At 44.6% G+C, this 27,723-nt stretch overlaps 1 protein-coding gene across 1 annotated transcript in view; it reads left to right on the forward strand.

Annotated features, from left to right (window-relative positions):
* Window positions 1-27,723, forward strand: part of COL27A1 (collagen type XXVII alpha 1 chain) — a 111,137-nt gene that overhangs the window by 76,463 nt on the left and 6,951 nt on the right. The window contains exons 20-37 of the mRNA XM_088665002.1: window positions 1,480-1,524; window positions 4,745-4,798; window positions 5,204-5,248; window positions 6,463-6,516; window positions 7,558-7,602; window positions 9,047-9,100; window positions 11,318-11,425; window positions 13,553-13,606; window positions 15,401-15,454; window positions 17,917-17,961; window positions 19,076-19,129; window positions 20,342-20,386; window positions 21,017-21,070; window positions 22,045-22,098; window positions 22,493-22,546; window positions 24,585-24,638; window positions 26,417-26,470; window positions 27,543-27,587. Coding sequence (XP_088521128.1) covers window positions 1,480-1,524; window positions 4,745-4,798; window positions 5,204-5,248; window positions 6,463-6,516; window positions 7,558-7,602; window positions 9,047-9,100; window positions 11,318-11,425; window positions 13,553-13,606; window positions 15,401-15,454; window positions 17,917-17,961; window positions 19,076-19,129; window positions 20,342-20,386; window positions 21,017-21,070; window positions 22,045-22,098; window positions 22,493-22,546; window positions 24,585-24,638; window positions 26,417-26,470; window positions 27,543-27,587 — 972 coding nt within the window. The remainder of the gene's footprint in view (window positions 1-1,479; window positions 1,525-4,744; window positions 4,799-5,203; window positions 5,249-6,462; window positions 6,517-7,557; window positions 7,603-9,046; window positions 9,101-11,317; window positions 11,426-13,552; window positions 13,607-15,400; window positions 15,455-17,916; window positions 17,962-19,075; window positions 19,130-20,341; window positions 20,387-21,016; window positions 21,071-22,044; window positions 22,099-22,492; window positions 22,547-24,584; window positions 24,639-26,416; window positions 26,471-27,542; window positions 27,588-27,723) is intronic.

A 27,723-nucleotide genomic window follows, 5' to 3' on the forward strand; every position in this document is an offset into this window, starting at 1 on the left:
TTATTTTTCAAATAGCTTTTAAATTTCTTCCAATCCTCCTCCGCTGCTTCTTCACTCCGATCCCACATTTTGACAAGTGTTAATAAACCATTAAGTTTCTCCACTCCTGATCTGCAACCTAAGTTGCCTAAGTTCATCTTCCCTTTGGCACATTGCAAAAACATTCATAACTCCTCCCCCCCCTCTCCCTCTCTCTGTACGTGTTGAATATCCACGACTAGATTTCTTTGTTAAAAGCAATGAAACCAGAACATAGTTTCAGCTCTGCTTACCAGTTCTTGGATTCTAAAGAAGCAACCAGCACTCTGCAAATGTTGAAAAATATCAATACAACTGGTGCTGTCCTCTGAAAAAGGAAACGGGCTGTGAAATATTTTCATGTAAGAAGAGGGGTCGGGTGCAGAAACTGGCCCCTTCAGTTGTGGTTGGACTCCCAACTCCCAGTAGTCCCAGTCAGCATGGCTGATGGCCAGGGATGACTTGGTAGTCCACCAATAATAGGGGAGGGGGCACAGGATCCCCATCCCTGGTTTAAAAGGTTTAAGGATGAACACCTCACTCCCGTCAAGAGAAGGTTACTCAACCTAAAAGTATATATATCTATGTATTATAACATGGGCGTACCCAGTGAGGGGAAGGGGGGCAGCTGCCCCCCTCTAGAAGCAAAAAAAAATTACCATATTTTACGGACCATAACCCGCCCTTTTTCCCTCTGAAAACTGAAGGGGAAAAGTCGCTGCGGGTTATGAAAATCGGGCTGTTTCTACCCCCTCCGCAGCTGCAGCCAGCAACAGGAATGTGGGGCAAGAAGCAGCCTGAAATCGGGCTGTTTTTGTCCCCTCCGCGGCTGCAGCCAGCGACAGGAACATGGGAGGGGGAAGGAGCAGCCTGAGCTGGGGGGCGGGGCGGACGGGAGCTCCTTCCTTCTCTCTCTCTCACCCACCGCTTCTTTCCTTCTCTCTCTCTCTCTCTCTCTCTCTCTCTCTCTCTCTCTCTCTCTCTCTCTCTCTCTCACACACACACACACACACACACACCTTCCTTCCTTCCTTCCTTCCTTCCTTCCTTCCTTCCTTCCTTCCTTCCTTCCTTCCTTCTCTCTCTCTCTCTCTCTCTCTCTCTCTCTCTCTCTCTCTCTCTCTCTCACACACACACACACACACACACACACACCCCTTCCTTCCTTCCTTCCTTCCTTCCTTCCTTCCTTCCTTCCTTCCTTCCTTCCTTCTCTCTCTCTCTCTCTCTCTCTCTCTCTCTCTCTCTCTCTCACACACACACACACACACACACACACACATGAACACACACACCCCTTCCTTCCTTCCTTCCTTCCTTCCTTCCTTCCTTCCTTCCTTCCCTCTCTCTTCCCCTCTCTTTTGGCCCCCACCCTAGTTTTGATCCTGGGTACGCCCCTGTATTATAATGTGACTGTGTGTGAGAGAAAGTTGTTGTTGATTTTTTTTTTGTCCCCTTCAGGGAGAAGCGGGGCCTTCAGGCCTGCCAGGCCCGCCAGGCCCTCAGGTATGTACTCATTTCTGGAATTGCTATGGCAACAGAGCTGAGATGCCCAAGGGGTGTTGGTTTCCTGAGGCAGAAAAAGCAAAATACTGTACACCTTGCTCCCTTGTGTTCTGTTCTGTTTCTTCAGAAAGAAAAATACTTAATCATGAACTAAATCATTGATGATTTGCTTTTCACTTAATGGTCTCCCAAAACCTGCTTCCTGAAGCCTCATCCTCCTTGAAATTGTTCTCTTTCTTTTCCAATGCAGGCTTGGGAAAACTGCGGTCCTCCAGCTAATGCTGGACTGCAACTCCCCATCATCCCATACCACCTGGAAGCTTATAGGTTCCCCATTTTGTTCTGTTGGCAAAGCCACCCTTACAAAGAGCTTTCCATCAACATGGCTTTGTGCTAGATAGACAGCTTGTAGAATTGCCCTTGGTCAGCAAGTGATTTACAACAGCACCATTTGGGTTTTAACTAAATCCAAAACGGGAGGCTGGCAACATTTTTATTGTAATGATTTGTACAGTGGTTCCTCGGTTTATGAACACAATTGGTTCTGGAAGTCTGTTCATAAACTGAAGCGTTCATAAACTGAAGCGAACTTTCCCATTGAAAGTAATGGAAAGTGGATTAATCTGTTCCAGATGGTCCGCGGAGTACTTAAACTGAAGCATTCATAAACTGAAACGAACTTTTCCATTGAAAGTAATGGAAAGTGGATTAATCCGTTCCAGACGGGTCCGCGGAGTACTCAACCTGAAGCGTACTTAACCTGAAGCATGGGTGTAATTGGTTCCGGAAGTCTGTTCATAAACTGAAGCATCCATAAACTGAAGCTTACTTTCCCATTGAAAGTAATAGAAAGTGAATTAATCCTTTCCAGATGGGTCCGCGGTGTTCGTAAACTGAAAATTCGTAAACCGAGGTGTAAACACTCAATATATGAACATTTACTTATCCAAACACAAGGAATTACGGTAGTACCCAAATCTTACTATGCATACTGCCGATACAGATATCCAAACAGCTGGACCTGTGTGTAGTTTTGTAAACAAATAAGCAGCTTTAAACAAGCCTTACTTCTGTGTTTTGCTGGTCTGCAGCAGCCATTTTGCCAGAAACTATGGTGGGAGTGGGGGGAAGAAAGGAGAGAGATCAGAAAAAAATAAGGTTTATCCTTCCTTGTTTGCCTCTTATGAAGTTTCAGAGGATTTCCCCATCACCTTCAGGTCATATTGAGGTCAAAACTCCATGGTTTGGAAAGCATTAGAAATTTCTCCATAGGAATCAATGGAAATTGTTGACTCATTAAGTTAATGCTTGCCTAACAAACAATTTTCTGAGAATGCATTGGGTTCTGATAACAGGACCTGTGAGTGGCTATATATTCTATTAATGTTTAATTGTTTTTTAATGATGTATGTGTATATGTATTTGTTTGTTTAGCTGTTTCTATTTTAGCTTCAGGTAGGTAGCCGTGTTGGTCTGACGCAGTAGATATATATATATACATATATATACACATATATATATATATATATATATATATATATATATATATATAGGTAAAGGTAAAGGGACCCCTGACCATTAGGTCCAGTCGTGACCGACTCTGGGGTTGCGCGCTCATCTCGCATTATTGGCCGAGGGAGCCGGCGTATAGCTTCCAGGTCATGTGCCACCTGGGTCCCATATATATATATATATATATATATACCCTGTTTCTCATATTTTAAGACATACCCATAAAATAAGCCATAGCAGGATTTTTAAGCATTCAAGGAATATAAGCCATACCTTGGAAATAAGACATAGTGATAGGAGCAGCAGCAATGCCGGCCGCGGCAGGAGGAGGAAAAAAAATAAGACATCCCTTGAAAATAAGCCATAGTGTGTATTTTTGAGGAAAAAATATATAAGACATGTCTTATAATATGAGAAACACGGTGTGTGTATATATATATATATATATATATATATATATATATATATATATATATAAAATTGTCCAGTAGCACCTTACCTCATACCAAGAACAAACTATGTTGGTCTCTAATGTGCTACTGGACGTGTGTGTGTGTGTGTGTGTGTGTGTGTGTGTGTGTGTGTGTGTAAACCATCCTGAGTCGCTTGTCAGGGGAGGGAACAGGATATAAATACAACAACAACAACAACAACAACAACAACAACAGTTCTGCCTACTGGCTCACTCCTATTCAAATTGAATGTCTTTGCTCCATTCCTTTCCCTGTTCTGTAAAGTCACTGCCTTTTTTTCTTGCCTGTGCACCTGAGCTGCCAAATCTCCATACATCAACCAAGGAAAAGGCAAACAGGGCACAGGGAAATCTCCCTTATCCTGAGACAGACCATTGACCTACACTGTCTGGCAACAGCTCTCTGGCATTTCAGACAGAAGTCTTTCCCCAACCTTTCTTGGGTTTGAACCTGGTTCTTTTCTGCAAGCAAAATATTTGCTCTGCTACTGACCTATGGACCTCAGGCTGTATGAGTCAGGATTTGAACTGAGGAAACAGGAAAGTTCAGCAATAGCATCAGTTTTAATTTGTACTGTTAGGGAGGGCATTACAGCCCTTTTCTTGTATCTTGATATGTACAGAACTCAGCTAGTGAAAGGGTAAAGATAGCAAGTTGTCTGTCTGCCATTTACATTTTGTCTATAATATGAGGGTCATTTTCTATCTGATCTATCTGAAATTTGGCAGGAGTAGTGAGGTACCTGAAAATTCCACACCAAAAGGATGCAAAACATAGAAGTTATAAGGAGCAGAAGAGCAGCTGAGTCTCACATTGAAAACAGCGGAAAGATTGTAGGATCTGTGCTTTTTTAAAAAATTGCTAAAATGGGGGAACTCTTTCTTTGCTGATACAGGTGTGCTTCCCTTCCAATTCCTTTGCACTGGTCTTTCTAATCTGCCTGAAAATTGGCAGGTGATGTAGCAGTTAAATATTTGAATTTTTTATGCTATTGGGATAGAAAACACCAAAGTTACAGGCAGCAGAAGTGTGAGTGGGTTTCCCGTTGAAGTCTGTGGGGAATTAAAATTTATAGGGATAAAGAAAATGAATGAGAAGCTTCCAAATCATTTTTGAAAAGAATCAAAAAGTGCATGAATGGAGGAACTAATCAACAATTTCTTTCTCTCTCTTTCTTTTGCATACCCTTCCTCTGGTCTTGTACCACATCTGGGACTTCCTTTCACTCTTTTTAGGGTCCGCAAGGCTTGGAAGGGAGGCATGGGCCCAAAGGACTCAGGGGATTACAGGTGAGTGGGCCATACCTTCCTTAGAGACCTGGGACACAATCCTCCAGATGTCTTGCTGCATGACGATCCTTTGAAACAAACTTTTTTTCTTCAGTGCAAATAAAATAGAAATTTAAAAGCAGCGTCAGCTCACATTAACAATAAGGATAATCCATCCATCCTAATTCAATCATATATATCAATATAAACAGTCCTCATATCCAAACAGGTGTGCAAACAAGATTGGTGATAACAAGCTACATGTTCAAGTGTAAAAAACACAGTGAGATCTTCACTGAAAAGTGCATGGTCAGTGTTTATCCTTCCAGCCAGGTAGTATGTGATTTTGTAACAGCTTGCAGGATCCACTTTTACTGTCCATCTGTTCACTCTCATGTCACAGTAATATAATCATTTTCCTTTTAGGGTCCCTTTGGCAGAGAAGGACCCCCTGGAGTCAAAGGTCACCCAGTAAGCACAATATTTTTCCCCTCCTCTTGCCTCTTGAACAACCAAAGAGTTGCTCTTTGTCCCAATAACTGATTGGCACCTTTTCCCATCTTCACAAAAATTATCAGTGAGGAAAGAAAAGAAGAGAACCACCAATGGTTAATATAGTCCATCCCCACTGCCCTGAGGCACAGTATCTTCTGCCTAAACAAGATGTTATTGGAACCCTTTTTGTCCACTTTTCTTTACGTTGAAGCTACTGTGAGAATAGGATGCTGGACTAGATTCACCATTGGCCTGACTCTCCTTCTGTTCCTTTATTATTTCTGCTAAATTTATAAGAACATAAGCACATAAAAAGGGCACTGCTGGATCAGGTGAACAGGTGAAAAGCCCATCTATTTCAGCATTCTGCTCTCAATGTGGTCAACCAGGTGCCCCATAGGAAGCCCACAAGCTGGATTTCAGTGTGACAGCAGTGTCTCTCCCCCACCCCACCCCCATGATTTCCAGCAACTGGTTTTGGGAGGCATATCATGTCTGACTTTGGAGGTAGCACAATAGCTAGCATAACTAGTAGCCCCTTGGCAGCCATATTATCCATGAGTTTGTCTAATCCTCTTTTAAAGATGGTCCACATCAGTCACAGTCGCTACATCTTGTGGGAGTAAATTACATAGCTTAATTAGCCCTCGAGGATTCAAAGAAGTATGTAAAACAAGTTCGGATGGTTGTTTTCTTAAAGCCAAAAACTTATGTCAGGCTAGATTTGGTCCAGTATCCATATCTCCTAGTGGCCCACCAGGTGCAAGGCATGTGTAAATGCTAGAGCACACTCATGATTCCCAGAAACTGGCATCCAGAGGCATGTATCAGCAGTTGGGAACCTGTAGCCATCCAGATGTGGTTGGATTATAATTCCCACCAGCTCCTGCCAAGCATGGTGAGTAGTCAGGGATGGTGGGAGGTGAAGTCCAGCAACATCTGGAAGGCCACAGATTCTCCACCCCTGGTATAAATAACTAAATCCCAGTGCTTTGCATGCAGGAGGTCTTGAGTTCAATCCCTGGCATCTCCCCGTAGGCATGGAAAAGACCGGGGGAACTTCCAGCATAGACAAAACTGAACTATTTAGGTCAGTGGTCTGAGATCATAAAATAGCTTCTTGTGTTTGCGTGTGCTGTTTTCTTCATGCTTGCAATCCCTAACATTATGTTTCCTTTGTCATGTTTCAGGGAGAAGGTGGTCTTTCTGGCCTAAGAGGGGTGCATGGACGAGATGGCCCAATGGTATGTGTTGAAATCTGCCTGGAGGGGAATGGTGTGCTCCAAGCGTACTAGCTGTTCTCCTTTTACTTACTTATGAAATTATTCATGTACTGCTTTTTCATTAAAAGGAAATATCAAAAAACTGTTTACAACAGTAGCATATAAAACAGTAGAATAAAAATCATATCAAAGGTTAAAATTTGACATCAATTAACTATTGTGGGAAAGTTATATTCTTGGTTGCCTGCATTGGCCCGGTAAAATAAAAAGTTTTCGGCAGGCGTTGTAAAAGTTGAAACAGAAGGTGCTTGCTGAATCTCTGTTGGCAGAGTATTCTGCAGGGCTGGACTAAAGGCCTAGTTTCTTGTTCATGGAAGTAGACAGAGGCACAGGGTCTTCTGGATAACCTGTTTATTCAGCATTCATCCTAATTTAATTCTGCAAAGCTTATGCAGTGAGACTGGGTATTTCCTAAGGGTAAAGATTTCAGTAGACCGTGATGTTGGGAAAGATTGAGGGCACTAGGAGAAGGGGACGACAGAGGACGAGATGGTTGGACAGTGTTCTCGAAGCTACGAACATGAGTTTGACCAAACTGCGGGAGGCAGTGCAAGACAGGAGTGCCTGGCGTGCTCTGGTCCATGGGGTCACGAAGAGTCGGACGCGACTAAACGACTAAACAACAAAGATTTCAGTAATTTTTGTGGTCTTGCTGAACTATTCATGGGGTGGCAAGACTGTTCTCTCCACAGCTGACAGCTAATATTGGTCATTCTCAGGTGTCTTTGGGGAGGGGGAATGGAGGCTGCCACCCCCAGAGAACACAGTGTCCAACAAAATATATGGTAACAGGATGAGGGGTACCCCCCCCCCAAATTTCAGAGCATTTAAAACTTCTTCTTGGATAATTTCCAGCTCAGCCTTATAGCTTTCACGTGTTTTGTTGTGGAAAGGCTAGGGTTCTAGAGGGGGTGGAGGGAAAGTGAGGGCAAGATTCCGTGTGTCTTAAAGGTTCTTTGGCTTTTTGAAATTTTTAAAAAATACCTTTTGTCTCTATTTAAGGGGTTGACCGGGAGCCTGGGTCCTCAAGGACCCCCTGGGGACCATGTAAGTGGCTTTGTTTTCCCCACCTGAAATAAATGTTCAGTGAGATGAAAGTAATAGCAATGGACAGAGCACTCTGTTTCTGATTGATGTCAGTGTCACATGTGTTCAATGCTAAATCCATTCTGTCCTGTTTTCACCTCAGTCTTCTTTTAAAACAAAACACATGAAAATCAGCATCAACTTTTATCAACTTCCCCACCCATCACAATATATGAATTTTTTTATACATTGTCCCTAAAATTTGCATTTATACACACATTATGGGAACCGGGTGGCGCTGTGGGTTAAACCACAGACCCTAGGGTTTGCTGATCAGAAGGTCGGTGGTTCGAATCCCTGCAACAGGGTGAGCTCCCGTTGCTTGGTCCCAGTTCCTGCCAACCTAGCAATTCGAAAGCACGTCAAAGTGCAAGTAGATAAATAGGTACCACTCCGGCGGGAAGGTAAACAGCACTTCCGTGTGCTGCTCTGGTTCGCCAGAAGTGGCTTTGTCATGCTGGCCACATGACCACATGACCACATACGCTGGCTCCCTCAGCCAGTAAAGCGAGATGAGCACCGCAACCCCAGAGTCGTCCGCAACTGGGGTCCCTTTACCTTTACCTATACACACATCATTTTATCCTAAAATATGCATTTTCTTGAAACCAAGGAGCAATGATATCATTCTGATTCATCTTGGATAGGGAGGCAGGAATCTGTCAATTTCATTTTTTCTCAGATCCCCGTTTCCCCAATCTTCAATTCAACTTCCTACATTTCCGCATCAGTATGCAATTTGGTGGTGTCCCGTCCCCCCACTAAATTTTGTCAGTATTTGAAAAGTTCCATCTTAACCCCAAAGAAATGGCTTGGTTGAAGATTCAGCCCCACTGAGGAACAGACCAGGCATAGGCAAACTCGGCCCTCCAGATGTTTTGGTACTACAACTCCCATCATCATCCCTGACCACTGGTCCTGTTAGTTAGGGATGATGGGAGTTGTAGTCCCAAAACATCTGGAGGGCCAAGTTTGCCTGTGCCTGGAATAAAGAAGAGAGTACAATTTAAAAGTTGGATTTGCCGAGGCATGAATGGAGCCTCTCAGCCTAGCCCTCAGGCCTCTCACTATATTTCACACCCATCTCCTCATGAGATCTGCCCAACACTCTTCATGACGCTTCAGTCTGTCAACTGGAATGCGTTCTTGAACCATGGTGATGCCTCTTGCTTGCTTGCCTGGATGAGGCCTGGAGAGAGGTGTGGGCACACATGGATGCTACTGTCTTTTCTGTGACTGGAATGTACAAAAGTATGAGTTGCATTTGTTATTCCACCTATTTTTTTACTCTTGCCCCTTCCAGAGCCCTTGCATTGAAAAAGGGCTCCCCACTCCTGCACTAAAGGATGATCAGGTCATGCTACTGTTCTCAACCACCCTCTCATTTTAACCTCTACTCTTCCAGGGGAGCAAAGGACCAAAGGGAATAAAAGGGGATCCAGGACCCAAAGGTGACCAGGTATGGTAACACCTCATGCCCGGGGATGTGTAGTAATTATTCCAGTGCAAGGTTCCCTTTTTGATATTGTTGCATGCTCCCTACTCTCCTGAGCAAGAAGCAAATGCATTGTATGCAGAAAGTATCCAATTCCTGTCCTCAGCCAGCTGAAGAAAGGCCTCTGCTTGGGTCCCTGGAGAACAGCTATAAGTCATAGTGGTTGTTGGTGCCCATTGGAACTGGCAGCATGGAAGGCAGGGAGATCAACAATAGGTGGTGCCAGAGCCAATGATTGGCAGAACCACCGCTTTACTAGTTGTAAGTAAGATGGCAGGCAGGTGAGAGCAGACTGAGGATGGTAGGGCTGTGCCAGCCTCTACTGAAGAGTCTCCAGTCCTGGACTAGGTAGACAAAAATATATATGACCTGATGTAAGGCAGGTCTGACCAAACTGCGGGAAGCAGTGGAAGACAGGAGTGCCTGGCACGCTCTGATTCATGGGGTCACGAAGAGTTGGACATGACTAAACTACTGAAAAAGGAGGAGGAGGAGGAGGAGGAGGAGGAGGAGGAGGAGGAGGAGGAGGAGGAGGAGGTAGGGACATACCTAGGGGTTGTGTAAGTTGCCCCCCACCAAGGGGGCAGGCCCAGACGGAAAGAAAATTTATATCTCTCCCCCTCGTTCAGAGTGGCCAGCAAGCCAACCACCCACCTGTGTGCTCCTCAGGCCACTCTTCTGTTGCTCTGGGTGGCCAGTCTCAGCAGAGGAATGTGGTCACTGCCATGGGCTGTTGCAACAGCAGGAGGACCTCCCCAGTTGGCCGGCAGTGCTGTTAGAAGTGTAAGTGGAGTGCCCAGCAGGGCTCAGAGGGAAGAATGACAAGGAAGTGGCTGAGAGTTGCAGAAAGAGAGAAAAGGAAGGGAGGGAACAGGGAGGCAGAAGGGAAAGCAGCGAGTGGAGGGAGGGAGGGAGACCAACCAAGGAGGAGGAAGTGGAGGATGTGGAAGAGGAAGACGGAGCAGAGTAGACGCCACCCTGATGGTCACAGAGGAAGTCACTGGGGGAGTGAAAAAGGCAACAAAAGCTAATTTTTTGAGTTTCTGGTCTATGGTCTCTCCTGGCTTCCCTGGTGCTGATACAGTTCCTTGCCAAAGGCGCAAGGAAGCCTAGGTATGCCTCCCAAAGCAGCATTATGATTGCTGCTGCTGCTCAGGGCTGGCCCTAAGGCAAGGCTGGGTGGTGCAATGCGCCAGGTCGCCGGGCCGCCAGGGGGCACCGCACTGCACCTGCCAGACAGCCCGGCCGCCCTCCCGCTCACCCTGCTCCTTGCCTCCATCCCTCCTGCCCGCCGGGGGTTCGAGTCCCGGCCTCAGCCTGGCGGGTCAGGTCGGGGGCATGAGGAGGACAAGAGACCGGGCGCTGCACGCCCCCCCAGCAGAGGCCTCCGTGCAGGAGGAGGCGGCGCTGGCGCCCCCCCCGGAAGACAACCAGGCAGCCCAGCTCACCTGCTGTGGCGCCCCTGAGCCCGGCCCACCCTCAGCGCCTGGCCCGCCCATGCCATGTCCTTCCTCTGCGTCTGCAGTGAGTTGGGGGGTCGGCGGCGGAGGGACCTTTGCGCCATGGCGCTCGATGTGGTTAAGATGGGCCTGCTGCTGCTGTTGCTGTTGCTGCTGCTGCTACCAATACAGCATGGATGTTTTGCACATGAGCCATACATTTATGATGAAGCAAAGGAATGGTGTAATTCGGAGGCAGACTTTGGTAATATGGCACCGTGTGCAAGGACAGAATTGCTCCCCTCCACTATTCCTTATTTTCACAATTCCTTTTGATACAGCTGCTATTATTTTGCATGCCCTCGGCTCAGCACCTTGGGGGGGGGGGGCACCTGCCTATACTGCCCTAAATCTGGCACTGTATATAGCGGTACCTTGGGTTAAGAACTTAATTCATTCTGGAGGTCCGGTCTTAACCTGAAACTGTTCTTAACCTGAAGCACCACTTTAGGTAATGGGGCCTCCTGCTGCTGCTGCTGCCGCTGCACTGCCAGATTACGATTTCTGTTCTCATCCTGAAGCAAAGTTCTTAACCTGAAGTACTATTTCTGGGTTAGCAGAGTCTGTAACCTGAAGCGTCTGTAACCTGAAGCGTCTGTAACCCGAGGTACCATTGTAGTTAGATATAATCCTGATGTTTGCTGTTCAAATGATTTAGGTATCCCAATTTCCTCTTTTTCAGGGTACGTTTGGCCTCCAAGGGACCAGGGGACTTCCAGGGTTTCGAGGTGCTTCAGGGTTTCCAGGGTTTCCAGGGCCCAAAGGAGTAGCTGGATCTCAGGGACCTGAAGTAAGGAAGGGTTTTTTCGTTTCGTTTTATTAAGTTTTTAACCCTTTTAACGAGGGACCCAGGTGGCGCTGTGGTTAAACCACTGAGCCTAGGGCTTGCTGATCAGAAGGTTGGCGGTTCGAATCCCTGTGACGGGGTCAGCTCCCGTTGCTTGGTCCCAGCTCCTGCCAACCTAGCAGTTCGAAAGCACGTCAAAATGCAAGTAGATAAATAGGAACCGCTACAGCGGGAAGGTAAACGGCGTTTCCATGTGCTGCTCTGGTTTGCCAGAAGCGGCTTTGTCATGCTAGCAACATGACCTGGAAGCTATACGCCGGCTCCCTCGGCCAATAATGCGAGATGAGCGCGCAACCCCAGAGTCGGTCACGACTGGACCTAATGGTCAGGGGTCCCTTTACCTTTACCTTTAACCCTTTTAACAACAAAGCAGCAAAATAATTTTATTTTTAAAGAAAAGCATCTAAAAACCACTGAACATGCTTAAAAGCAATCTAATATATCTCCACAGCTGCTGTAATAACAATAACAATACAATAACAACAATAACAACAACAACAACAACAACAACAACAATAATAATAATAATAATAATATATTACTTATATCCTGCCCATCTGGCTGAGTTTCCCCAGCCACTCTGGGCGGCTTCCAACAAAACATTAAAATGCAATAATCTATTAAACATTAAAAGCTTCCCTAAACAGGGCTGCCTTCAGATGTCTTCTAAAAGACTGGTAGTTTGCAAGGAACACTATATTTCAGTAACAGCTGAACCTATTTAAGAAGTTCTGGAAGGGGAGCCATGCTCATCTGCTTGCAGCAAAACCAGACAAGAGTATTGTGGAACCATTAAATATATATATATTTGCCCTGCCATTGGCCATGCTGATTGGTGCTGATGGGAGTTGCAGTTCAGCAACATCTGGAAGGCCATAGGTTCCTCCACACCTGCTTAAGATTCCCAGTGATTTATTTGCCACAGAAGCTTGCATGGACTAGAGACCATTTTGCCAGAGTGGCTAGATCAGTATTTATTAATGCGGACCTACATCTAGGGCTGAGGGAGAAACACAGAGAACTAAAGTTAAGACTCAAAAAAATGAGAAAGTGATAGAAACTGAAATTGACAGATTCACTCATCCCTATTTTCAGCACAATCCTAACTCAATCTTAACTCAAGGGTAAGTCCTATTGGACTTAAGTGGTGCTTACTTCCAGGTAAGTGGAGTCAGGATTGCAGCTTTAGTTGCTACCTGGTGCTCAATCCTCTGCTTTCTCCCATGCATCTCCCATATTTTCACAGAGAATAACAATGACATAAGAGGTCCCCCTACTGGTGACTTTCAGGGGATTCAAGAAATCAAGATAGACACACATACACACAGCCTTACTGCTTCCACATGAGCTAAAATGTTTGGTCCCCAATTTGCAAAATTAACATATTCACATATTCATAACCGGAAGAACAAGAGAGTCTTGCAACAAAACGTTGCAGTATATTCTAACCTCCTAATAGAGATGCTAATGTTCAGGGTCCTGACCAATCTGCAAGTCAGCCATTTAAAGGCAAGCCTACCTAATTTTCACTTCCAAAAACAATGCACCAATCACACCCATGAAATTTGCACTTCTCTGCATTTTGCAGTGCAGTTCTTCAGCAAAGTAGCATGTACCGAATTTGCTAGTGTAAAGCAGGCAAAGGCAAACTCAGCCCTCTAGATGTTTTGGGACTACAACTCCCATCATCCCTAGCTAACAGGACCAGTGGTCAGAGAAGATGGGAACTGAAGTCTGAAAAACATCTGGAGAGCCGAGTTTGCCTGTTCCTGGTGTAAAGCATGCATTTAAATGTGTTATAGTTAATATATGCATCTATTAGGGGGGGGAATCATACAAAAATATGTTTGAGAGAAATTTTCCACTCCAAGGCTGGTGAATTTTCCTAGGGACTTTTTTATATATATAATGCAAATCAACTGAAGACTGGGGGGGGGGAGAGAATTGGGAGAAGTCAAAACGGGCAGGTTTGCACATCCTTAGTCTGAGCTACTTTCCATTCAGTCCAAATAAGCTGTTCCAACATGGTTTGCAGTGATGAGTGTTGACTGAATCTTTTTGCCATTTCAGGGAGAGGAAGGGCAACTTGGTCCCCCTGGTCAAAATGGCACAGAAGGTGCAAAGGTTGGTCTAAGCCTCTGTTGTTACCTTTGCTCTTGCTTAATAGTTATAATAAATCCTTCCTTAGCAGGTTCCTGAGACTGCTTGCTGGAATTGGACCTTTGCCATGGACTCAAGTGTGTGGTCTTGAGCAGGTTTGACCCTTGATCTGTTTTCCATTAGCAAAAGGAGGATAGCAGTGATCTACCTCACATGGTTGCTGTGACGTCAGATAAGCCACCCCAGGGAAAGCATTCCAGAAGCTGGGAGCCATGGCAGAAAAAGGCCCATTCTTATGTTGCCACTATCCTGACATTGCACAAAGAAGATTCTCAGGTGGTGATTTCAGGGTCCAGGCTGGGAGGAGGTGGTCCTTGAAGTATTGCAGTCCTGAGCAACATAGCACTGTATAGGTCAGCACTTTGAATTGGATCCAGAAACTAGTTGGCAGCTAATGCAATTGGGCCAGGATTGGCACTATATGCTCAAACCTGGCCACTGAATTCTGCAACAGCTGAAGTTTCTGAACCATCTTCAGAGTCAGCCTCCCCCCATTTAACACATTGCAGTAATTTGCAGGTATAAGAAGGTTTCCCCATGGTTGCTATACCCTCTATCCATGGTACATACTGTACTGGGAGTTATACTGAGAAATATCCATCTTGGAAGGGGAGAGTGGGGAGATTGGACCTTCTAATGTTTCCTTTGGCTTTGGATTAAACAAAGGTTAAATTTTAATTTTGTTTTGAATTCCACAGTACTATAGGAGCTAGTTTTAACCCAGGAATAGGGAACCTCAGGCCCAGGGGCAAAATGCAGTCCCCCAATCTCTCCCAGCCACACCCCTTTTTGCTAGGCCACACCCTTTGCGGGGTCCTGCTCCATCCCTTCCTTGGGTGCTTCTGTTTAGCTCAAATTGTCCCTTGAACTGCAATAGTGCTTCTTGCTTGCTTGAAAGGAAAAGAGGCGTGTGTAGCAACCTCTGACTTTTACATGGCTGAAATGTAGCTTAGGACACAATGGTCTGATTCACCTACAGGTGAAACTCGGAAAATTAGAATATCGTCTAAAAATGCATTTATTTCAGTAATGCAATTTATTATTTATTATTTTACTTTTAATTTTTTACAAATGCTTTCTTTTGGAAATTCCACAGTAATCAAACAAATAGTTACAATACTACAAAAATAAACATCGCTATTACATTTCATTCATGACATTCCATTTATAATTGACCCACCTAATGACAAATAATTACAATTACAAGAAGTAAAGGCTTGGCATATCTTGCTTTGCATGTCATGCATCTATCTCATATATTGGTTTCACCTTTTAAGTTGCGTTACTGAAATAAATGCACTTTTCAACGATATTCTAATTTTCCGAGTTTCACTTGTATGTTGCCCCATGCTCATGTGAAAAAGCACCCCTCCACACTCCTCTTTTAACCCTTCCCTCTCCTAGTTGCATATTTTCAACCTAACACTCCTCCCACAGGTGTAATTAGCCCCATGAGGGAAATGATTCAGTAACAGATTCTGTAGCTGTGTCACCAAAGGGGATGATATCAGCTGGATTTGTATAAAGGAAATGGAGCAGGGGAGGAAAGGGTTAAACACCATTTCTTCTATCCCCACCACCTTTTTTAATACTAATAATATATATCTTTTAAATCAAGGGATCTGAGTTATGATCTTCTGCTCCAACCTGTGATTTAGCCCTGGCTTAATAAAGGGGGGGTGGGACAGGGGAAGGGAATGGTGGCTGTAAGGAATTCAACTTTGCATGAAATAACAGAATTTTCTCTCCAATCTGCAGGGCAGTCGGGGTCCAGATGGTGCAAAAGGAAGGCCAGGACAACGAGGAAAGCGGGTATGTAACAACTCTTTCGGTCTCATGCCTGAAGCACCTAATTTTTCCTCAGGGCGGGGGAGTGTTTCACACTAAGGGTTAGTGGGAATGTTGAAAATATGTAAGGGATTTCAGGTATTGCTTTCACTCTGGTTTTACAAGTAATGCCCTCCCACTAGAGGTCAAAGAGAACAACAATTACCAGACCTTTAGAAGGCATCTCAAGGCAGCCCTGTTTAAGGAAGCTTTTAATGTTTGATGGATTTCTGTATTTTAGAATTTCTGTTTTGTTGGAGGCCGCCCAGAGTGGCTGGGGGAGCCCGGCCAGATGGGCGGTGTATAAATAATAAATTATTATTATTATTATTATTATTATTATTATTATTATTATTATTATTATTATTATTATTAATGTGCCCTACATAGCACATAAGCTTTCTCCCACCAAAGCAGCATTGAGAATTTATGTCAGCGGTGAGGGGACCAGAGGTCCTAGTGCAGGCAGCGGGAGGGGTTTGGCTGCAGTCCTCCAGGCCTCTTTGTAGCTTTCAAGATTCTCTCTAGTTAACACCCCACACTGGCCCTGCTTTGAACCCTCCTTTAGTGTTTTTATTTCTGACTAGAATATGCCCTTGGGCTCTGATCATGCTTCTTGCGCCCCTGGATGAAAGACAGAGGGTGTGTGTACAGTCATTGCCTTGCCCACCTTTCCCTCTTCCACCAATACTCCTGGCATGTGGCCCTGGAAGGCTGCCCAGAAGGGAATGTGGCCCTCAAGCTGAAAAAAAAGGTTCCCCACACCTTATGTGTTGGGTTTGCAATATACTTTAGATATAAATCAGGCATCCCCAAACTGCGGCCCTCCAGATGTTTTGGCCTACAACTCCCATGATCCCTAGCTAACAGGACCAGTGGTCAGGGATGATGGGAATTGTAGTCCAAAACATCTGGAGGGCCGAAGTTTGGGGGTGCCTGATATAAATCCTTTTGGTGGTTCATTGTTTCAGTGGGATAACAAAGAATCTTCAAGGAGAAATATCCAACACTAACTCAAGTCTCTGTTCTTACTCAATCTGTTTTGTTTAAAAGGCTGTTTTAAATTGAGTTGTGAAAAGCGCAAAAACTATGCCAGGGCTTATTAGAGAAAGGGTGACATGGTGCAGTTCTTGGATAAACCAATAACAAACCTTGGTTTTTTGGGAGAATCCATCCCCAGTAGAAAAAATGAAGCCTCTTATTTTGCAGAGAAAGAAATGTTGAAAAATAGGAGGACATGTTTTGCACAGCTCTGTCCCAGTATCACTTTAGACTTGCTCCAAGGAAGGATGAGACCGCCACTTCCAGAGGCAATCTGTTCCATTATTGCACAGAAACTCCTCCTTATGTTCAGCCAAATTTTTACTTTTGTGTCATTTCCACTTGCTAGTGCTTATCATGCCCTTTGGAGCAACAGAGACTAAGTCTGTTCCATTACCTGCACGATAGCCCTTTGGACGTTCAAAGAGAATGCCCATTAGCATATAAGGCAACATTAGGTGAAACCAGAGGCAGGTTTGTTTGGTCCTCATCCTCTCCCCTGCTGTGTAATACAAGTCTCAACACTGAGACTATGGAAGAGGAGGGAGCTGACAGGAAGTGCCACCCCTTGGACTGGTTTTAAAGCAGGCACTCTGGGCAGAATTAGATGGGTGGGGCAGAATCCCATTCAGTCTAATGCAGTGTTTCTCAACCTTTTTTGGGCCACGGCACACTTGTTCCGTGAAAAAAATCACGAGGCACACCACCATTAAAAAAGTTAAAAAATTTAACTCTGTGCCACCCTATATTATAATTATGACTGTAAGAAACACTTGCCAAATATTGCTTTCTGGCGGGTCAGCGCTGTGTATTGGCGGCTGCCAGGCTCGTTTGCACCGAGCTTTGGGAAAGAGGAGGAGAAATATTGCTTTCCGGCGGGTTAGTGTCGTCTATTGGCGGCCGCCAGGCACGTGACAATGCAAATCGCCCTTCTCGTCGCCGCACATCGCGGCACACCAGCCAGCGTCTCTAGTGTGCCGCGGAACAGCGGTTGAGAAACGCTGGTCTAATGTAGCCCATCTCCATTGACATCTCCCCTTAATCTTCTCCAGACTAAATATAGCCAGCTCTTTCGACCATTCCTCTTAGTTTCAAGACCCTTCACCATCCTGGTTGTCCTCCTCTTGACATGCTCCCAATGGTCAATGTCCTTCTTAAAAATGTGGTGCCCATGTTTCGACAAAGTACTCCAGATATGTGATGTTCCCACCAAAGAAAGAAACTGAGATAACAATCAAATACCAACACCAGCATTCTTGGGTTTGGTTGCACATTTTGTGTTGACAAATACCCAAACAGCGATGCATTTGTGGCTCAAGAGCACATGGAATCGGAAGCTCCCTGGGTATGTTGACTGATTAATGAGGGGAAAGACTTTCTTCAGAGCACTTTTGGTTTCTCTCCAGGGCCGGATGGGCCAGCATGGGCTTGTTGGAATGCCAGGACCCCCAGTAAGTAATAGGATTCCTATTGTGACTAGCCTCAATCACGCCAACTTTGCTATGGAGGTTGAGAGAACAGTGAGTGACAAGGGAGAAAGCCTTTTCAGTGGTGGCTCCCCATTTGTGGAATGCTCTCCCCACAGAAGACTGCCTGGTGCCATCGTTTGACCTTCTTTTGGCACCAGGTGGCAAAATATCTGAATGTCATAATATCTCTTAAACTTCCAGTGTTTGTAGGTGTTGTGAAGGGTGGGGTGATTAAAAAACCCCAATCCTCCAGCCATACTGGCAATATCCCCTGACTCACACAGTTTGGGATATTCCTGCATTCTTCAGCAGAGGTTCTTTTCATTCCGCAAAGTATGTAAGCGCTCATGTATACATAAAAAAAAACTTTAATAATAAAGAAAACTGTAACACAATAGAATACTGTCTGAGATAAACTAAAACAGCATCATAAGGCAAAAATGAAGCAAGAGTGACAGTTGATCTCTCTGAACACCCAAAGGGAGGGGCCAATTCCAGAACATAACACACAAGCCCCACCCACCAGATGCCAGACGTTCTACTATTCAAATTAGACCCCAGTGTTTTTCTAACAGTTAGCTCTTGTCACCTTTGTTAATCTAAGACAGTGATTATGTGTGTGTGTTTTAGTACGTTTTTTTAATTGAAATTTTGTAAAGTAAAAAAAGAACAAACAGAACTGATCTGGTACCATAACATAGTACTTATAGTGACAGCATGTGCAATAGGCTAGCTATCACAAAACACAGGTACACTTCAGGGTGGAGTAAAATTATAAACAGTTATCTTTAACTAGTGTGCATATAACTGATACCCATCATTATATGGCTTCATGGAGGTTGTAGTAAATGCCCATCTTTGTTATCATATGATGTAAATGGCTACCATATTATATCAAGTTTGCCTTTCTTAGCAATTCCTCTAGCTACTCAATTTGATATATCTGTTGTGGTGTGTGTCTGTGTGTTTTGTACTTCCCTTTAATGGTTGGTTGGCTGTAAATAAATATTTGATTGATTGATTTGCTTTAAGCACTCTGGAAAACTTAAGTAATATTGTTATGCATACTCTGCTCCCTTCCATACATTTCTTCCAGGGCTTACGAGGCGTTCCTGGGATTGATGGTCCAGAAGGAAAGCCTGGTACACAGGTTCCCATTCTATACTACCTACTTTGCTATCCTTTTTACTTGACCTGGCCCTTGCCGTGCTAGGCAGGATCTGGGGTTCATAGACTTGAATAAGGGTGGGTGGTCTGTATCCAGCCTAAGTCATTCATTCGTAAGTCCATTCTGTTCTATTTCTGCATCAATCTGCACTTTAAAAAAGGTAAAGAAAGTTACATTGGGTTTTTTTTCCAGCCAAGGTATACTCAAAGTAGTAAATCCACTTGAATTAATGCACCTATGTGCATTAATGACTATGTGCATTAATGACTATGACTAGTACTGAATGTAACCCACTTTTAAAGAAAGCATTTCCCCCACAAAATATGCATTTTTGTATGGTAAGAGTAGCTCCACCCTCTGGCCCTGTCCTCCACTAGCATATGACCATTGGAAGGCTGTTCATAAGGGAATGCAGGCTTCAGGCTGAAAAAGATTCCCTACCTCCTGCTCACACCTCTAGCAGCAGTGCATTTCCCCCAGTAATTTTGGAACTTGCATCTAGTTACAGTAAATTTTAAATTGCTTTGGGGTGCCGCATGAGAAACCATTAATAAATGAAATAAAAAATGCTGTTACTGTTCTTAAGCACCCCTGCATAGCTTCTGCCCTTGAGTGGTCGGTCGGAATGTGGAATGGAAGTCTTCATGCCATCTTAGTAGCAGGGCATCTCTTTGCATACATAAAGTCCTAGGTTCAGTCCCTGACATCATATCCAGATAGGACTGGGAATGACACCTGCCTGAAACCATGGAGAGCAGATGCCAGTCAGTGTAGACAATATTGAGCTAGATAGACTAGTGACATGATTCAGTCTAAGGCAGCTTCCTATGTTCAGTGGCAGACCTACATTTTTGAGGCCCTGAAGCTTGAACTGTTATGGGGCCCCTTCTCAACCAACAACAAGGTCTGGGTAACCATCATTATCTTCTTCAATGGGTTTGTTTACAATGATCTTTACAACATCTGTGCTACTGACTTGTTGAAACACACACACACACACACACACACACACACAACCAATCAATTTTCAGTCATGCAACTCAAATAACACCCACTAGACCCATTTTTTAAAACAAAAAACAAAACAAGGCCCTCTGAGATTAGGGGCGCTGAAGCTTAAGCTTCATTAGTTTCGTTGTAGATCTGCCCCTGCCTATGTTCCTATCCTTAATGTTGTTTTAACTTATCCTGCAGGGTGTTGTTGGTGCCATGGGGAGCTCTGATCAACACGGCCTGACTGTGAGTAGAAAAGTGTGTGTGTGTGTGTGTGTGTGTGTGTGTGTGTGTGTGTGTGTGTAGGTAGTGATTCCGAGCTTTTCCGCCAACACCAAACAGAGTTACCTAGTGCTACCAAGCTGTAACAGTCATAGTATATTGTTTCACTACATACCATCAAAACTCCAGATGTCATTTGCCCTGCAATCTCCTTGGGGGCCAGTAATTGCCTTCCTGGATCAGAAATCACTTGCCAGAGGCTGTTTTTTTGTTGGTGCAGGAAGGCTTGCTACTGTCTGGTGGGAATGCTGAACGGGTCAATCATCCTGAGAGGAAGGGAGGAAAAGGCCACCCCAGGGCACTGCTCCAGCCTGACTTTTCACACACACACCCCGGTTGCCCCAGTATGATCTACCATCAACTGCCCCGTGATGTTTTCATATGTTAATATTGCTTATTCTGTTCAACTTCCGTTGTTGCAAGGGCAGGAAATTGTGATCACTGCTTCATCCCCATCACCTAAATTGGTATTGCATGCAGTGAATCCACAGCTAGCTGCCAGCCATCTTTCTGCCATTCGTCCATCTGTAACAAAACATCTGCTGCTGCTAGTGATGCCTGCAGTGTTTTTATTTGTTCTCCTCCTATTTTCAGGGCTTTGTGGGCTTTCAAGGTGACAGGGGACATGATGGACCTCCTGGATCAATGGTAAATGGAGTCTCCTACTGTGTGTGGATACAGAGATGCGCAAAAGCTCTCTGAAGCTTGCCTATGGGAAATGAAGCATTAAGATGATAATGATGATGGTTAGATTTATATACCACCTTTCCTCCAAGGAGCTCAAGGTGGTATATGTGGTGCTCCCCCCCTTTACCTTCACAAGAACCTGTAAGGTAGGCTAGGTTAAGGGACGGTGACTGGCCCAAAAGCTTTTCTGGTTTTCAATGTACCCATGATCCCAAAAAGTTTGATGAGCTTTGTAATAATGGAGTGGCATGGCGGGGGGAACGGTGTAGGGTCAAAATCTGAGGGCTGGGCACCTCCCCCACTCTGCTGGCTCTCTTCAGGGGATGGACCCTCTTCTCCCCTCTTCGATGGTACCCCTAGGTTTCCATCTCTACAGAAAGTAATGAAGCTGCTCCATTAGCTTTGTTACCAGTACCACGCCCAATTTAAGACGTTAACACTGACCTGAAGAAACACATTTGCCCTCATATGGCAGAAGGAGCACCTCCTCTCATCTCAAACTGCCCAGGTGTTAGGATCAGCAGAGTAGGTCCCATTTGTAGTTTTGCCACGCTCTTTGCTTCGAAGGATGGTGGCACACAAAAGGGCCTTATTTTCAGTGGCCCCCACATGGTGGTATGATCTCTCCTCTATAGTGTATTCTGTGCCATCACTTGCATGCTGTGCAATGATTGGTCAGAAGATGAACCTCTTTACCCAGGTCTTTGTTTGAGAAGACTTCTCTCCACCATTCTTACTGTGCAGAGTGGTGAATGTGTTGCCCAAGAATCCTGCAATACTAGAGCTGGCACCGGTGACAATTTATTGGTGCTCCCAGTGTGATGCATCACCAAAGTCAGCAGGTAGTTTTCCATTGCTTAGAAGGCCTGATTGCTTGGTTGAGCCCCAGATTATGCCCTCTGGACACTGTTTTGATTACTTCTCTTTCCGAACAGGGCTGTCCTGGCAAAACAGGGGTCAACGGAGAACCAGGTTCACCAGGACTGAGGGTAAGAGTTGATAAAAATAGATTAAATCTATTCAGATTTTATTCTCTCTGTGTTACTTTGTTTATTAAATGCATATCACACCCTTCCTCCCAAAGGATGGTGCATCAGTAATAAAACAGTGCAATTAGACCAGGTAAAAACAGTTAACAATAAATTTCTAAAGGAAGTTAAACACCAGTTGATAACTTCTAAAAGCAATCACTTTATCTCAAATCTAATAATCTCAGGGCTGTCATGAGCAGTACCTTTTATTTTTCAAAATGCCTGGATAAATAGGAATGTTTTAAAATTCCTTCTGTGAAAGTTATCAATGCAGAAACTAACAATGATTCAAGACAATGATTTGAGTTTCTGGGTTTATCTTTTCTTTTTCTTTTCCCCCTTCCCATTCCAGGGCCTTCCTGGCAAACCTGGTCTAGAGGGGCTACAAGGGATTGTTGGCATCAACGTAAGTGATGGCTCTTATCCAGAGAAAGGTTGAGAGACATTCAATTCACTCCACATTTAAATGGGAGCTTACCTAATTTGCACTTCCTCCAGCTGAACCACAGCCATTCTTCGAAATTCACACATCTCTGAATTTTGTGGTGCAGTTCTCTAGCCAAGTAATGGGCACAAAAATGTATATATTGGGGGTAAAGTGTGCATAAATCAAGCAAAAATAACTTTAAAAAGCAACTACATTTTACTGAGAGTAAACCTGCTAAAATCAATGGACCTAAGTTAGGTCCACTGTGTTGGGTTGCACTGGATACAACCTATAATATTAGGGGAAATTGCTTAATATACATAGTCTTGCAGAGCAAAATTGCATACACTAAAAAGTGTTTATTAGGAGAAAATTGCACCTGAAGGCAGATGAATTTTTGTGAGGACTTTTTATATCACAAGCTGATGTAAAATGGTGGCATGCTGAACTTACAACTGAAATTGATATATTTGCCCATACTTACTCCAGAATGGGGACCCAGGTGGCACTGTGGGCTAAACCACTGAGCCTAGGGCTTGCTGATCAGAAGGCCGGCGGTTCGAATCCCTGTGACGGGGTAAGCTCCCGTTGCTCGGTCCCAGCTCCTGCCAACCTAGCAGTTCGAAAACACATCAAAAATGCAAGTACTGTAGATAAATAGGAACCGCTACAGCGGGAAGGTAAACGGCGTTTCCATGTGCTGCTCTGGTTCGCCAGAAGCGGCTTTGTCATGCTGGCCACATGACCCGGAAGCTATACGCCAGGTTCCTCGGCCAATAATGCGAGATGAGCGTGCAACCCCAGAGTCGGTCACGACTGGACCTAATGGTCAGGGGTCTCTTTACCTTACTCCAGAATGGGGAAGATGGATCAACCTATTTCCCTTCTGACTTAGTTCTGCATGTACTCAGTCATGGCCTCCTTTCCCGCTGTATGCATGTTTCTTTTGTATACACAAAATCACATTTAAGACATTTGCACTTCTCCTTAAAGCACACTTTTTGTTATGCATTCTTTTCCTATAATACATTCCTCTGTATGCTCCCGAGTGCAAGTTCTCCTAGGCATGCATCTGTGTAAGCATTAGTTTAAAAAACTATTTTAAAAACTGCACCACAAACTTCAGAGAAGTCAGTTGGTAGTCAACCTCCAGCCCTCCTGTGCCCAAGACCAACAGACTAGGAGTTCCCTTTAGGTTGTGGACCAAAAGAAGTTCTGCTTCATCCTCAGAAAGGAGGAGACCTGACCTGTGAAAAGTGAGGTGGGCCACCAGGAACATTCCTTTCCCATTAATTCTTAGAACACCTTTTTTTTGAGTCATAGTATTAGGAATCATAGGATCATAGGATTGTTGAGTTGTAAGCAACCCTAAACGCTATATAGTCCAACCTCTACAATACAGGAATCACAGCTTCTGACAGATGACCATCCAACCTGTTTATAAACATCTAATGAAGGAAAGTCCACCACTTTCTGAAGGAGTCTGTTCTGTTGTTGAACAGCTCTTACCATCAGAAAGTTTTCCCTGATGTTTAGTCGGAATTTCCTTTTTTGTAACTTGAATCCATTGGTTTGGGTCCCACCCTCCAGAGCAGCAGAAAGCAAGCTTGCTCCTTCTTCCATGTGACAGTCCTTCAGATATCTGAAGATGGCTGTCATATCACCTCTAAACCATTCCTCACAAGGCTTGATTTCCAGACCTTTGATCATTTTGGTTGTCCTCCTTTGCACGCGTTCCAGTTTGTCAACAACCTTCTTAAATTGTTGTGCCCAGAAATGGACACAGGACTACAGGTAGGGCCAGGGCAGAATAGAACAGTAGTATCACCTCTCTTGATCTGGACACTATACTTCTGTTGATGCAGCCTAGAGTTTCATTAGCTTTTTCTGCTGCTGCAGCACACTGTTGACTGTGTGTTAAGCTTGTGGTATACTAAGATCCCCAGATCCTTTTCACATGTAACAGAGGGCTTACTGGTATTAACTTGACAAGTGCTGTTAAACCCTTACATTCCAGGGCTATCCAGGATCATTTGGCAACAGAGGAAAGCCTGGTCCCAGGGGCAAAAAGGTAGGGGCTGTCAGAACATTTGGCATCAGGAGATTAAAGGTTTTCCAGGGCCAAGCAACATTACCGTTTATTTATTTTTGCAGATTTATAAATTGTTCCATAGCCAGAAGCCACCCAAACAGAGCAGAATAAAACCAAATGGAATATGATACAAAAGATGCAGACCCTAAAAATGAGATAAAATTTAAAAGACACAGATTCTTAATAACAATATGAAATACAAAGATACAAAGCACCATACTTTTCCGTATATAAGATGCCCCCATGTATAAGACGCCCCCTATTTTGGGGGGGCTCAAATTTAAGAAAATGGGGAGAGATGGCACAGAGTTGTTGAGCTTTTCTGTGGAAGGTTGCACAGAATTTTAAGGGGGGGGGTGCCGAAAATCGCTTACCCGCACGCGTCACAAAATCCGCTTCTCATCTGTCCCCTCACCAATAGAAGCTGCCAATTGCCCGCCCAATTCTTGCAGCATCAAAACCACCCATTGACACAGCAACCAATAACACAGAGAATAGACGCTAGCAGCCATGGCAGCAACCAAAGAAACATCCACCCTGTGCATTGCCCATGTATAAGACGACCCCCATTTTTAGCAGGATTTTTACCGAAAATAAACTGGTCTTATAGACGGAAAAGTACAGTATCTACAAGCAATAAAACCATTTCTAAAAGTTGTTCAATTAATATTCCATAAATGATTGTGTGGTCTTAAACAAATACGTCGCCGGCTACTGCTTAGTGATTAAGATGCTACGTACCTGTCTTAATCTCAGCTGGTAGCTTATTTCAGAGGTCTAGCGCTGTAACACTAAATAACATCTGTACTATTTTAAAACGCTATTAAGATATACCACTTCTCTTTCTTAACAGTAAGCGGCTGTGAAGAGTGTGGGATCTAGGCTGGAACAAGGGGAGATTGTTCCCTATGTGTCGTATGCAAACACCGACCTCGTTTGAGGCAAGCCTGGTGCAGGTCTCAGGCTGAAGGATGAAGAAGAGCAGTGCTCTGGTGTTGCTTCAGCAACAACTAACCGTAGACTGAGCCCAATATGGGAGCAAATAGTTCTGTCTCAGTCATAAGAGCTACCAATACTTAATTGGGACTTTTCCCAGCCTTCTCCAACACTCTTTCATTCTAATAGAGTGGAGGAGACTCCGGTTGTACTGGTACTTCTGTGATGGCATCCTCTGAGTCAGGCGGGATAGCAGTGTGATTTCCTTGGGCCTGGGGGGCCCTGGTACCAGGGGCCCCTCTTCTGGAAGTGTTTTTTGTAGCATTGTGTGTAATTCTTATGCAAGAGTCCACAATCTCATCTCCTAAGGAAGGGGAATTAGATCCCAGGGTTGTGACACCATGGAAATTTCCTAACGAGCTATCCCTCTTCCACAACATGCTATTTGCTCACAAAAAACCCTACTTATTGTATTTTTTCCTGTATAAGACTAGGGTTTTTTAACCAAAAAATTAGGTTTGAAATTGTGGTTCGTCTTATACATGGGTAGTGCTGAGGGGTGTTTTCTTAATTTGGAGTCCCCAAAAATAGGGGTCGTCTGATACATCGGGGTGTCTTATACACGCACAAATATGGTACATCTGTTGTCAGCAGGTATTAGTGAGATCTGTGTGCATTTGTTCATGCACTAACCATATGGGGAGACCATACTAACACTGATGATGGTGCTGCTACTGTATGTAAGGAAGTGATCTCATAGTAAACTATGCTTTCCTGTCCTCTCTTCTCTCTACTTCCCCCGCCTTTTGCCATCTTCACAGGGAGAGCCTGGAATCCGAGGCTCCACTGGATTTCCAGGCGAATCTGGTTCCAAAGTGAGTGTCCTTTTCTGCTATGCTCCCTTACTCCTAAATGGTTGGAGGCAGTGATTCTCCTGAAAACCAGTTTTGGGGAAGCCACACAAGGGGAGAGGGCTCTTGTGCTCGGTTCTGCTTGTGGGTTTCCCCACAGGTATCGGGTTCAACAGTATGAGAACAGGATGCTGGACTAGATGGGCCACTGGCCTGATCCAGCAAGGTTCTACTTATGTTCTTAACTTCCCCAGTTCTATTGGGCTACATTGGGATCAACCGGGAGACAGAGTTCATTTGCAAGGTTAGAGAGTCCATACCCTCCAACATTTTCCTGATGAAAATAGGGAGTCCCCATTCCAGAATGATAATTTTACTATTTATACCCTACACACTTTACTGGGTTGCCCCAGCCACTGGGCAGCTTCCCACACATATAAAAACATAATAAAACATTACATTTAAAAAGCAACTTTCCCTATACAGTATTGCCTTCAGATGGCTCGGGGGTTGTGATAACTCCTTGCCCTCCCAACATTTTCCCAACAAAAATAGGGACATCCTAAGGAATGTGGGTGGCGCTGTGGGTTAAACCACAGAGCCTAGGGCTTGCTGATCAGAAGGTCGGTGGTTCAAATCCCCGCGACGGGGTGAGCTCCCATTGCTCAGTCCCAGCTCCTGCCAACCTTCAAAAGCAGTTCAAAAGCACGTCAAAGTGCAAGTAGATAAATAGGTACCGGTCCAGCGGGAAGGTAAACGGCGTTTCCGTGTACTGCTCTGGTTCACGAGAAGCGGTTTAGTCATGCTGGCCACATGACCTGGAAGCTGTACACCGGCTCCCTCGGCCAATAACGTGAGATGAGCGCCGCAACCCCAGAGTCGGTCATGACTGGACCTAATGGTCACGGGTCCTTTTACCTTTACCTTTAAGGAAAAGTGGGACATTCTGGGATCAAACCAGAAACCAGGATGGTTTCTCTAAATCAGGGACGTCCCTGGAAAATAGGGACACTTGGGGGGTCCGAGAGCCCTGAGTGGTCACTTGGCAGCAGAGGGTTTGTTTTTTTTACCTTGTTTGGCTTTTCTCCCTGCATAGGGTCCACCAGGGCCACCTGGCATGAAAGGCCTTCCTGGCCCACAGGTATGTTTCCCTCCTCATCTCCATTTTTTTTAAAGTAACATCTCCTATTTTATTTTATTTATTTATTATTATTATTTTATTCCATTCTGTCATACATAAGTTGACCTGCTCACCCTTACACTAATACTGATCACCT

This window comes from Zootoca vivipara, chromosome Z2 (genome assembly GCF_965207765.1).
Source record: "Zootoca vivipara chromosome Z2, rZooViv2.hap1.1, whole genome shotgun sequence".
NCBI classification, from domain to species: domain Eukaryota; kingdom Metazoa; phylum Chordata; class Lepidosauria; order Squamata; family Lacertidae; genus Zootoca; species Zootoca vivipara.